The sequence below is a fragment of the Pipistrellus kuhlii genome, unplaced genomic scaffold, assembly GCF_014108245.1.
Source record: "Pipistrellus kuhlii isolate mPipKuh1 unplaced genomic scaffold, mPipKuh1.p scaffold_m20_p_3, whole genome shotgun sequence".
Classification (NCBI taxonomy): Eukaryota; Metazoa; Chordata; class Mammalia; order Chiroptera; family Vespertilionidae; genus Pipistrellus; species Pipistrellus kuhlii.
Window position 1 is genome coordinate 34,771,733 of NW_023425529.1, and position 13,469 is coordinate 34,785,201.

At 36.2% G+C, this 13,469-nt stretch overlaps 1 protein-coding gene across 1 annotated transcript in view; it reads left to right on the forward strand.

The window, feature by feature from the left end:
* CUNH12orf40 (chromosome unknown C12orf40 homolog) overlaps positions 1-12,098 on the forward strand; it is a 33,930-nt gene extending 21,832 nt beyond the window's left edge. Inside the window, exons 11-15 of the mRNA XM_036455578.2 lie at positions 39-108; positions 1,119-1,176; positions 8,132-8,201; positions 9,395-9,477; positions 11,246-12,098. Of these exons, the coding sequence (XP_036311471.1) occupies positions 39-108; positions 1,119-1,176; positions 8,132-8,201; positions 9,395-9,477; positions 11,246-11,713 (749 nt within the window). The 3' untranslated portion in view covers positions 11,714-12,098. The remainder of the gene's footprint in view (positions 1-38; positions 109-1,118; positions 1,177-8,131; positions 8,202-9,394; positions 9,478-11,245) is intronic.
* The last annotated feature ends 1,371 nt before the right edge of the window (positions 12,099-13,469 follow it).

Sequence of the window (13,469 nt, forward strand, 5' to 3'; positions counted from 1 at the left end):
CTCAAGTTTTAATTCAATGCATATTTTTATTTTTAAAGGAAAATTTGAAAAGGACTACCAAAAGAAGAAACCACAGATAGAAATCCAGCAATATCCAGTGAATAATATGTAAGTTGTTAGGTAAATGTGGGGAATGCAAATCAGAATCTAGTTTTATGCAAATTGAAAGGTTAAACTGGGGTAGAAATATTGCTGTCTTAGTCTGGGAAGGCTTCCTTTAAAGAAGGCTTACCATTTGTCAGGATATTGCTTCTGTCACCCTACTTGAGAGTATGGTGCTCATATTTGCTAGTGCAAAAAGTACCTTTAATTTTAATCTGAATTTTGGTATTAATTATATTTGAGAAGACTGACTTATGTGTTCAAGAAAGATATATCCTCCAGAATACCAATTTATTAATTTACAGTAAGAAACAGGAGGATTACATGTATATGAATACTTACTGACATGATTAGCATATTTTATAATCTTTGTCAGGACTCCATGGGAAAGGTGATTAGTTATTATAGAATCAATAAAAGTAATAAAATTCAAATGTTAATGGCATAAGGAAGCATAGCAATAGTCTATGACACTGCAGTTACATGAAATTAAAGAAAACTTGTAATTTCAGAATGGTCCTAACTTTTTTGGTAATAATTGTAATTTCATCCAGTGTTGCTAACTGAAAATCATAAACTAGATTATTTTTATTCTGGAAGTATTTCCTTATAGATGAGATTGGCACAAGAAATAAATTAAAACATAGATTTACAATTTAATAAAATCAACAAATTAGATTTTTTTTGTCAAATCTCTAAATATTCAGAAATTTATGAATGGAAAACAGCATGTAAGGCTTTGAATTTTAAAATGTACTTTATGAAAATGACTTATAACATGGTTCTCAACCTGGCTCAGACCCACATCACTTGAATGTCTGATTTTAAAATATAAAACAGTAAGTTTGAGGTATACATAATAAATTGATTCCTTAGGAAGGAGCTTATGAATCTTTATTTTTTTTTAAAAGTTTCTCTTATCCTGATTCACAGCCAACTTTGGGAACCATAAGTTAGAACAATTACTTTCAGAGGAAATAAGGCAAACTATACTACTAACTTATTTTTTACTCTAGGAGTATTCCCTTGGAGGAATTGAATTCTAAGAAATCATGCGACTTTGGACTTGGTGAGGTAATATATATCTTACATTATGTTTCTAATTCAGTGCTATTTTCATGTTGCATTTTAGTGTTTGCAGTTTATTTTAACAAGGTTAGCTTTATCAAAAACTTTCTTTGTAAGCTAACTATTTTTCTTATATTTTTTCACTCTGAGGAATTATAGCTTAGATCTGGAAATAAAATAATACCTTTTCAGAAACTGTAATGTGCTTTATTTGAGGCAGACTAATTTAGGTACACTTAAAATTCTTTTGATAAATCATATGAAATTTCTTACAAGATGAAAATTTTTAGATTGCCGTGTGCTACAGGAGAACATGGTTATATATTTAAGGATGCTGTAACATCTATAAACAATCCTAATATATAAAAACCCAAGGTCCGTACGACTGACTGAAGGCTCAGCCGAACACCTGAAGTCAGTCCTGCAGTTGGTGCTGACTGCCACTGATTCGGGTGTGGCGACCCAGCACTGACTGCCAAGAGGGCTGCAGATCAGGCCCAGAGAAAGGCCCAAAGAGAGAAGCAGAGTCTTATCTGCAGCCTGAGGCAACTGTTGATCAGCCATTGCCTCTCTTTCTCTCCAGGCTTCCCCAGCAGCTGTGCCTCTGTTTCTCTCTGGGCCTCTGCAGGGGCTACTAATCAGCCCTGCCTCTTTGATCAAGCCCAGAAATAGACCTGGAGACTCTGACTGATGTAGAAATTGACCAATCAGAAGCAAATCTGAGTGAACTGAGAGGAGCCAATGGCTGCCTGGGAGGTGGAGCTTTAGACTGGCATAGAAACCGACCAGTCAGAACAAAATTGTCTGGCAGGGGAGGGTAGTTGGGGGGCGAGATCAGGCAGGCAGAGGCAGTTAGAGGCAATCAGGCTGGCAAGGAAGGGCTGTTGGAGGTGATATCAGGCCTGCAGGGAAGGCCATTGGGAGCAAGATTAGGCTTGCAGGGGAGGGCCATTGGAGGCAATATCAGGCTGACGGGGGAGGGCAGTTGGGGGCAACCAGCCTGGCAGGGAAGGGCAGTTGGGGGCGAGATTAAGCAGCAGGGGAGGAAAATTGGGAGCAAGATCATGTCAGCAGGGGAGGGCAGTTGGGGGCAAGATCAGGCAGGCAGAGGCAGTTAGGGGCAATCAAGTAGGCGGGCAGGTGAGCAGTTAAAAGCCAGCAGTCCCAGATTGCAAGAGGGATGTCTGACATCCCCCAAGGAGTCCCTGATTGGAGAAAATGCAGGCTGGGCTGAGGGACCCCGCCCCTCTGTGCATGAATTTTATGCACTGGGCCACTAGTCCTATATATTGTAATAAAAGGTAAATATGTAAATAGACCAAAGGGCAGAACAACTGAACAGTCAATCAAAGCATAATCCTATATAATAAAAGAATAATATGCAAATTGACTACACCTCCATTACACCCACAAGCCACATCCACCATTCAATCAGGAGTGAGTATGCAAATTAATCCAAGCAAGATGGCTGCAGCCATGGAGTGAGCAGGAGGCTTGGTTATCCCCGGCAATGGAGGAAGCCAAGTTTCCTGCACACCCTGGCCGGCCCAGGCCTCTGCTTAAGGATACAAAGTTTCAATTGTAGAAGATAAATAAATTCTAACAAAAATGGCAGCGGCCATGGAGCGAGCAGGAGGCTTGGGTTTCCTGGCGATGGAGGAAGCCAAGTTCCTGGCCTGCCCTGGCCTGGCCTCTGCTGAAGGCTACAACGTTTCAATTATAGAAGATAAATAATTCCCAGATACAAGGGCCTCCGCTTGAGTCTCCAGGGGGCATAGCCAGCCTGCAAACCACCACAGGCCCTGCGCTTAGGCCACCCCATACCCCAAGCGAACCCCGACCCTGATCCAGGACACCCTTCAGGGGAAACCAGCCGGCCTCCACCCATGCATTATAACTCTATCCTATCTAATAAAATAGTAATATGCAGATTGACCATCACTCCTACACACAAGATGGCTGCCCCAATGTGGTCAAATATGGCTATCCCCATGTGGACGCAAGATGGCCACCATAAGATGGCCAGCAGGGTAGGGCAGTTGAGGGGGACCAGGCCTGCAAGGAAGGGCAGTTGGGGGCAATCAAGCCTTCAGGGGAGGGCAGTTAGGAGTGATCAGGCTTGCATAGGAGGGAAGTTGGGGGTGACCGGGTCTGCAGGGAAAGGCAGTTGGGGAGGGACCAGGCCTGCAGGGGAGGGAAGTTAGGGGCAATCAGGCTGGCAGGAGACCAGATAGGCATCAATCAGGTTAGCAGGGGAGTGGTTAGAGCGTGATCAGGCTGGCAGACAGAAGTGGTTAGGAGCAATCACGAAGGCAGGCAGGTGAGCAGTTGGGAGTCAACAGTCCTGGATTGTGAGAGGGATGTCCAATTGCCTGTTTAGGCCTGATGCCACTGCAGCACTTGCTAGCCATGAGCCCTGTGTCTGGCACCCTCCCAAGGGGAGTGGCCAGCAGGATTGGGCTGAAACTGGCAGTTGGACATCCCCTGAGGGGTCCCAGATCAGAGAGGGTGAAGACTGGGATAAGAGACTCCCTCCCCCCCCCCACTCCCGTGCACGAATTTTGTAGCACCAGGCCTTTAGTATGCTAATGATATGCTAAGGCTGCTCAACCACTTGCTATGACATGCATTGACCACCAGGGAGCAGACAGTCAACTGGTCAACCAGTCTATGAAGTGCACTGACCACCAGGGGGCAGATGTTCCAACCGGTAGGTTAGCTTGCTTCCTGCTGGGGTCCAACAGATCGGGACTGAGCAAGATGGGCCAGACATGTCCTGGAACCCTCCCACAGTCCCTTCCTGACCTGATCATGCACCAGTGGGGCCCCTCAGCCTGTCCTGCGCCCTCTTGCAATCTGGGACCCTCTCGGGGTATGTCAGAGAGCCAGTTTTAGCCCAATCCCGCTGGCCACTCCCCTTGGGAGAATGCCAGACATAGGGCTCATGGCTAGCAAGCACTGCCATGGCATCGTAAGCCTCTCCCAATCAGGAGTGATTAGGCTTGATCCCACAGCAGGCACAGTGGGGCCAGGATGAGCAGGAGCAGCAGGTAGGAGCTGTAGGCAGCGTTGGACTGTGGATTTCAGCCTAATCTCTGCAGGCCACTTAGAGGGACCCCCCTCGTGCACGAATTCGTGCACTGGGTCTCTAGTGGTTGTATAAGTTATAACACTTGCTAATAATAAGGATGTACTAGTATGATTGTTGCAACACTCCAGGCATTGTGCTAGGAGCTTTTTGTACTTGATTCTACAAGAGCCTGATACTGTAAAGTACTCACAGCAAAAGAGACTCAAGTTCAGAGAGATTAAATAACTTGTTCATGGTCACACATTCAAATCAGACTCAAACTCTTGTCTTATCTGATTCCAAAGTTTTAACTGTTTGTTTTCTTTTTTTATATTCAATTAATATGCGTTGAGTACATTATGAATTTACTTAATAGATATTTGTATATTCTCGGGATACAGTGGTAAAAAAAACAAAGTATTTGTTCTCATGAAGATAATATTCTGTTATACACTAGACTGCAATGCCAAGAGATGAAAGGATTTATAACCAATCTTTAAAAAGTTGTAAGCTAGTAGCTAGACAGAAACAGAAAAAAATCGAATGCCTTTAGATAAAACACTTCATTGGGGTTTGTACAAAAGGGGAGTGGGGACCTAGTAAAAGACCCTTTTAAATTTGATCTTGGTACTAATTAATAAGCTTACCAAATGGACAAAATGCCTTCATCCTATGAAGAAGGAGCAACATACATAGAAACTAAGATGTGAGAGAGTATAGCTTGTTTTAGAAACTGAATTATTGCTATTATTACTACTGTAGTGCAAATTACAAGTGGTGGAGATGTGGCCAGAAATAATTTTGTACATTATAAAGGGCCAGGTCATAAAAGACCTTGTATAGCATATAATAGTTTAATTTCCTATTACTGAACATAAAGAAAGCCCCTGAAAATTTTTTAGCAAAGGAGTACGATGACATAAGAGTTCTAGAGAGTTGTGTCTGGCAACAATCAGGAGAGATTTCAGGGTGCTGTGACTCAAGGCAGGGTAAAAAAGAATGAGGACTTGAAGTTGACTAGTGGCAGTAATTATAGAAATGAGGGATGAGCTATCAAAAATATTTAGATCTAGATTTGATTATTAGTTTAAGGGAGAAGGGAAAATTAGAGACCTGGAATTTGTATTTGGGTAAATGAATGGGTTGTTGATGGGATGATGCCATTCAATGAGATTGAAAACATAGGAGGAGGTTGCAGAAAAGGTAAATTGTTCACCAAAATTCATGTACTATATTTTTTAGAATAAAGCTATCACTGTGAAATGAATATATTTCAGCCAAGGAACATATTCCCTAATCTTCTATTCATTTGAGTGCAGCTACGTGGCTAGATCTCAATTATGGGATGTTATCAGATGTGAGATGCATAATTTTCTAGGATTGTAAGAACTGAGAATTCCTTTTCCAGTGTTATTCTTTTAATGGCCAGTGGCACTGAAGCCCTAAGGGAAGTTTGGAGCTACAGATGGGAAGTACTGGGCTTCTAAATTACCAGTGGAAAAAATTGATGACCAGGAAAACTCATTTTAGATTATTACCTGAGAAAAAATAGTGTTTGCACATTATTCATTTTGTGATTTAACATCCCCCCCAACACACACACACACACAAACAAAAAAACAAAAAAACAAAAAACAAAACAAACAAAAAAACACCAAAAAAACATAGTGTGACTCTAGCTATTATAAATAATACTGCAATGAACATAGAGGTGAGGATAACCTTTTTAAATTAGTTTCTTCATTTCCATCAGAAAAAAACAACCCAGAAGTAGAGTTAATGGATTATATGGCAGTTCAATTTTTAAATTAAAAAGTATATTTTTATTGATTTCAGATAAGAAGGAAGAGGGAGAGAAAGATAGAAACGTCAGTGATGCAGATGCAGGTCTTTAAAAAAAAAAAAAATCAGGTACCATATGTGAGGTCCAAACCATTTTTTCCCAAGGAGGAGCTTGGAGTTGTGGATTCCCTCCCAAGTGATTGCCCCTCCTGGCATTGAGTTTATCGTGAAATGTGTCTCAGCATCTCAGCCTCTCCTACCCATTTTGATATGTTTTTGTTTGTTTTTGTTTGTTTGTTTTTAAAAATCATTTGCTTGGTGTGTAGCATGGAGTCTCTTAGATTTTGGGATTTTTTTCAGAGAAAATTGTTTCTTATGTAGCTATAGATTCAATGTGTCTGTTGGAGGAGGTGAGATCCTCTGATGTCACCATATTGAACTGAAACATATTTAAAGTAGCAGAGGAAAAAGTTTAAAGATGATTGTTTAAATGGTACTTTCTTCACTGGAGAAATGAAGACACATAGAACTTCAGAATTCAAAGAAGAGGGGATGCCACACTAGGAAACCTGTACTTAGTGGTTTGTAACACTTCTACATAAATGGTTAATATAAAATGTAAAGAATGAAACCTGCTTAGCAATTAATATATTAAATATGAAGGGGTGATTTTTTAAAAAAAAATCAAGATTTAAAGAATAATAAATTGAGAAGGAAAATAATCTATATATATTTTAAAAAATGTAAAATATAATAAAGGTTGAAAATAAAAAGATATACATAAAGAAAATATATACGTAGTATTGGAGCAAGGACAGTAAAGTTGCCTATTCAGAAAAGAGGAGATATAGGGTTACTGATCCACACCACTTAATCCTGCTGGGCTGGCATTGTGAAGGCTTACTTTCTAAAGGATGGAGGCATTTCTTGAACAATTCATTTCTTCTCTTTAGGATGCTCTTCTTTGTTATCCTTTAGCAACAGATCTCATGTGGGCATAGGAGTGTGTGCCAGCTTTGGAATCTGTGTGTTCCTACTACAAGTTTGGGGCTTGAATTTATTTTTTTTAAGTTGAACATACCAGACTTTAAGAATGATTGGATAGTGGGGTTGGATCAAAGGCTCTGCAGAATAAAGTTATTTCTGGCCTCAGGCTGTTAGGGACTCTATCTTTAGCTGGTGGTTTCCATATTTGTAGTGTATGGTGATCTTAGACAGCAGAAGAGAAGAGGAAATGGAGGATTGCGGAGAATGTTTTTATGGCCCAGGGCTGGCAGTGGTATATACCCCTTCTGCCCATTACCAGAACTTAAATTACATTTCCAAATCTACTTCAAAGGAGGCTAGGCTATGTAGTCTAGTTGTATGCCTAAGAGGAAAGGAAACCTGGGTTGGTTGCAACTAGATAGTTTCTCCTTTATCCCACCCGTCTGTCTATCTAAAACTGTATATATCTCAGAGAATTTATATTATCTATAAGTCCATGATACATTTGCCAAAATACGTAACTCATGTAGTAAATCACGAAGTCCAAGAGAATTATTTATCTAAGGAGTGATTGACATCATAGCTACATTCTCTAATAAAAATTCATCGAATTAGAAATCAATAACAAAAAATGATGCTTAACCTCCCTTACTTTGACACTAAGAAACACCCTGGTTTTAAAAAATAAAAAGAATGAAAATAAGTTATAAATTATATAGAAATTGGTGGAAACAAAACCAATGCTGAGCTCTACAGAAAATTTATATCTCTAAAAGCTTTTATTTTTTTAAAAAAACCTGAGAATGAAAATAACAGAGTAAATCTTCAAATAGCTTAATATCATTGTCTTTTTTAAACTGTATTTACTCTGTACCTAAAGCCTCTCCTGTTAGTAATCCATTTCTTAGCAAGTATTTATTCTTTTGTTCATGAATCTAGAGCAATTTTATTTGTTGTTCATCACAGGCTAATATTTCTACTTTTTAAAAAAAGAATCCTTTCTGTTCAATTAAAGTCATTTGAAGGAAGAATACTGTAGAAATGAATTGGTGGAATGAAAAGGGAGATATAAGTGGACATTATTGTATATACGTGGGATTTGTTAAAATTTTTTTCTTCTAGAATCTGATTGGAGAAGGAGGAACATGTTCTATAAAAGGTGCACCAACATCTAAAAAGAAAATCTTTAACAGTAAGTAAATTTTATTATAAAAAAACACATTGAAATAGAAATCAGTTCATTTAATGCTTTTTAATAAATGTTTTGCTAGCTAGTACATTTCATAGTTAACTAAGTATATAGTAGAAGTGCAATTGACCTTTTAAATTTTTTGGTAAAATATATTACACATGATAAATACACAGTTTAACAAATAAAGTGGATATCTTTGTACTCACTTTGTAGTTTAAGAAATAATGCATAACAAATACTTTTGAATATCTTCTCAACTGCATTACCTCTTCTGCCCCCTAGGGGTAACTATTATCCTGACTTTGTTTTTTGTGATATTACACACACTTCTATTGCTTGGTTTTGAACTTTCTACAAATTGAGGCAAACTATTTTTTTGCAACTTGCTTTTTTGTTGTTCTTGTAGTTGTTCATCCAGTACTATATTTTTAAGTTTATCTACTTTGAAATTTGTGACTCTAGTAATTTAATTTATTTATTTTAATATATTTTTATTGATTACATATTGGATGCTTTCAGTCATTTTTTTTTCATGCAGTTTAGATTGTACAATGAAGCTTCAGCCTACATAATATCCTATATAATAAGAAAGGAATATGCTAATTATTCATTATGCCCTGAAATGTAATGACCGGATCACAGATCTGCAGGAGGATGGGGCAGTGAACTATAAATGGGAGGCAGATTGCTACAGGAGGGCAGGGCAGCAAGCAAGCAGGAGGCAGAGAGCTACAGGAAGGCGAGACAGTGGGCAGAGAGCTACAGGAGGGTGGCAGCAACCTACTAGTGCACGGATTCATGTGCAGGGCTACTGGTTTACTATTTAGCAAATATCTGGTGACTTGGTACTTAAAACTTGACTTATTCCTCTTTCCTGCAGGTTGACACTTTATTCATGAAAAATGGTTCATGTATTAGGAAAAAATGCGACCTATTTTGCTCTACTCATTTCTTTCCTTATGTATGTACTATTATTTTATTTGTAGAGAACAACTCTTTTAAGTATAGAATACACTCATAATACCCTAACAGAAACACAAGATGCCAAATGCCCAAAATGTTTACTAATTTTGCAAATGCTCTGTAGTGTGTTAGTTAAACTGAAGTTCACCAGTAAATATCTTTTGCTTATGTATATGTTTTCTAGAGTATTAATAAATTCCATTCTTCATAAATTAAACCTTTATTTTCAGATAATGATTCTTCACAGAGTAGTCAATCTTCCAGTTACTCTCCAGGGCCAACAGATAGTTGTTTCAGTTCTAGTTCAGAGATGGTAAGTTATGCCACCCTACCTTTTGGGAGGTTATTAATATATGCTCTACAATTTTGAATTATTTGTATTTCTCCTTTTACATTCTGAAAATAGTAGTTGTACTAATAAATTGTAGAAATAAATGTAAACAAAAATTTAAAAATGTAAGAATATAAAATATAAAATTAAAATGTAAATGAGCATAATTCATATTTATAACAGTGATGAATGTGTACATTATTATTTACAAAAGTCATTCTTATCAAGATGTGTGTGAGTGTTTGTATAATAAAGTTGTGTTTATTTTAAATGGTTTTCAAAATAATCCACTCACAATAATCGAAACCCGAAAACAACCAAGAATACATACAAAAATAAAGTCTCAAGACTTATATGAATAATTAGAGTGATGTCATTTTCTGAGTGGCAATGTTGCATTTCTTTTAGATCACAAGCATAAATGGAAATCTACTTCATTAATGCTTCCATCTTTTTCTTCTTTAATATGTTTTATTTTTACTTATTTATTTTTAAACTCTTTATTGTTGAGCACATTATAGATGTCCCTTTTTTTCCTCTCCTTCACCTGGTTCCTGCCCCACCCCAGGTCTTCACCACCCTGTCTGTGTCCATAGGTAACACATAAATGTATATAAGATCTTTGGTTAATCGCTTATGTGTCCTGTTTCCTCTACCTTACTTTTATTCATCCTGTAGGTCTTAGCTTAAGTATGTCACTTCCTCTAAAGGTTCCTCAATGTAAACCGAAAAGGTCACTTCTTGGTTCCTCAATGTAAATTAGGCCCTTCAGTTATGGTCTCAAAATGCTTCATACGTGTTCTTCCTAGTGTATTTCTGTTTGTAATTAAACATACATGTGTATGATTATTTGATTAATGTAATTTCTACCCATGAGAATTATTGCTGAAAGAGGGTAGCTATCATATCTGCTCCATTCACATTGCAGATGCTAGTGAATATTCATTTCTTGAATACATTTATTGAGGTTATTTTCTCTAATTTGTGCGAGCCAGTCTCGATGCTATTTCTTGGGCTTGCTTTTTCTATTTCAGTGCCAATCAGCTCAGGAATTTTAGGTTTTTTTTTTTTATGTTAACTTTGCTTTTTTTCTAGCTTGAGTAATAAATAATATTACACAAGATTTTCATAAAAGACTAGTAATTAAAAGATAAATTTTTCATGAAGTTGAAAGATTCAAGCTAGTAAATTGAAATCTTGGACTGTAAAAAGCTCTTAAAATTTAACTTTTTATATAAGTTATAATATTTATTGCTATTTAACTTTTCTTTTAGCTATTTGATTTCCTGTTTGTTGATAATTCTCCTTAAGTTATGTTTTATGAATATAGGCCCATAAAAAGTACAATATAGATATTTTTTTACTTGCTAAGTCAGTGAATGAATAATAGAAGCTTTATGTGCTAGCTATTTATTTCAAAATTATTACTTCTACTCCACTCTTTTAACTGGTTGAAGATTATGCTGTATACTATTTCCTCTGCATGGGTAGGGAGATGATGTAGCATATAAGAGACAAAATTCCTTTATCTTTTTAAACACATTTGTATTTTTACTACAAGGGTTATTATTGTTCTTATTATTTTAAAATTTCATAACCTTGATTTTTCAAAACGCAATATCCATCTTGATTTGTAAAAGTCTTTTCTGTTTTGAAATTTTCTACACTATGAATTGGTGCTTTGAAGTGATTGAATGATTTTTTTTTAAATTTAAGCATCATTTACAGAAAAATTACTAATTTTTTTTAGCCATCTGATGATGAAGATCAAACATTGCAGAAAATTGAAGATTCAAGTAGAAGATCCATCAAAACTGAAGAAACAACTAATAATTTTTATTTAGAAAGGATGCCAGAATTTCCACTTGATAGGATTATTAAAAGCAATGACAAAATTCATAAACAAAATGAAAGTTTTCACCAGGTCTCAATGAAAAATAACACAGATCAGTCTGCACAGTCCCAGAGTAATTCAACACATGTATTACAAGACCAAACCAGTAATAGCTGCACTGTACAGTTTGTGAGATGTGATGCCTGGGTACAAACAGAGGGTGAACCTGTAATGAAAGAAAGATTAGATGCTGCCATACAGTGTGATATAATTTCACAGTGTAAATGTAGAAGTAATGAGTCTTCTCTTTGTAATGTTGAAAGGTGCAGTGAAAATATTAAGGCAGATACCACTGGAGGGCAGGAAACCCTTAAGAACAACTAAAATTCTAAAAAAATCTGCCTGATTCAGAATTTCATCACCATAGTATAGAAGGAGAAAATGTAGCTGAATACAAGGCAAAAATATTCAGAGGATATATTTATGGTTTGTTTTAAAACATTTTAATATAAGTTTACATAGATATTTAATAGCTTTAATATATCTAAGTTTATAGAAAAATATATACATTTATCATTTTTATGGTAACTATTCAATATATTATTTGCTTCTATTTATGGATTAAAAATGTTTTAATTGCTTCCTTTCTTGTGCACTTTTAAAATTTAGTGTAGTCACATATTTAGCAAAAATGTTCTCTTCCAAGATTTTCAGACAGAAAATAATACCAATAATATAAAATATATTTTATAACCTTATAATAATAATTTTTTAGCTACTATCTTAAATATTGTACCCTCACTAAGAATTCTGGCATTAATTTTTAGATAAAATATATTTTCTTTTTTGTTTGGATAACATTTTTGTGGGTACATGTTTACTAAGGAAAATGTTATTCTCTTTAAGATTAAAAAAATGTGTCAATGTTTTATTAAAAAACTGTTCAACATTGAAAAAATGATTTATGTTCACTAATTTTAAAATAGCTAAGGTTTTCACCTGCATAAATATTGTATTAGGATTTCTCATTTATAAAATGTAGGCCTTGTTTCCACAATTATATTTATTTTTTGTGTCAAGATTTTTAATGTTTGTATTCTAAAATTGGTATTTGTATGGATATATTACAAAGAACCCAGCAGGGGGCGTTCTGATATTTAACTGAACCAAAAAGAAAGTAGTTAGGCATTTCTGTGCCTTTAATGAGAATGATTATTAGATACTGCATTTTTACATGCCTACATATCACTCAATGATTTGTGTTGCAGAACTTATTTAAAGTATAATGATTTAGAAACATCAACAACTAATGTTTAAACAGTAGTAGTCTTTAGGTTTTTAGCTAGTTTAAGAAGTTAATTTTGTTTCTTCAGAGAGCACAATGAGCTCAAATAATTTTCTTCAAGCATAGTAATCAGCTTGTGGAAAGGAGAATATAGTTATCTGATCTACATATATAGTTTTTCAAAAGGCCAGATTTTCATCCTGATATTAAATGAAAGGTATTCCATCATGGATTGATTATCCTGAGCATTATTTTGCAAACACACAAAATAACATAGTGAAGACGAATGTATAGATAAAATATATTAGAATAAGATTGAGCTATGAATTTTTGTTTGGCTTCAACTAGTAAATAAACTTATTTTTCCTTAAATAGTTACCTAACTCTAGCAGTATTGAAAACACATTTATTTCAGAAGCCCAGATGTAGTTATATTATTATGATGATTTGGAAGTTAAACTCTGTAAGATGAAGAGAATATCAGGACTTTAGTGCGTTGACCATACAGGTAGGTAAGATGCAGTGTAGTAAAGAATTTAAACTTGCCCAGAAAGGGGTCTAACCTTTGCCCTGGGCTTTGGGGAGGTAATCTCTAAACCCTTGAAATGTCATGCCTGATAGAAGTGTCTGTCTGGGAATATTGGGTCGAGCCAGAGAGTAACAATGTGATTTAGGATGAGACTGAGACAAGCAGTATCATCTCAACTTCTTGAAGGGGCTAGAAACTCTGATCAGCCACCTGTGCAGTCAACCATACCACTGGGATGGAACTCCAATAAAGAGGACACCAAGGCTCAGGTGAGCTCCCTGGTTGGCAATATTCTCTGTGTTGTTACACATTGATACCAGGAAAGT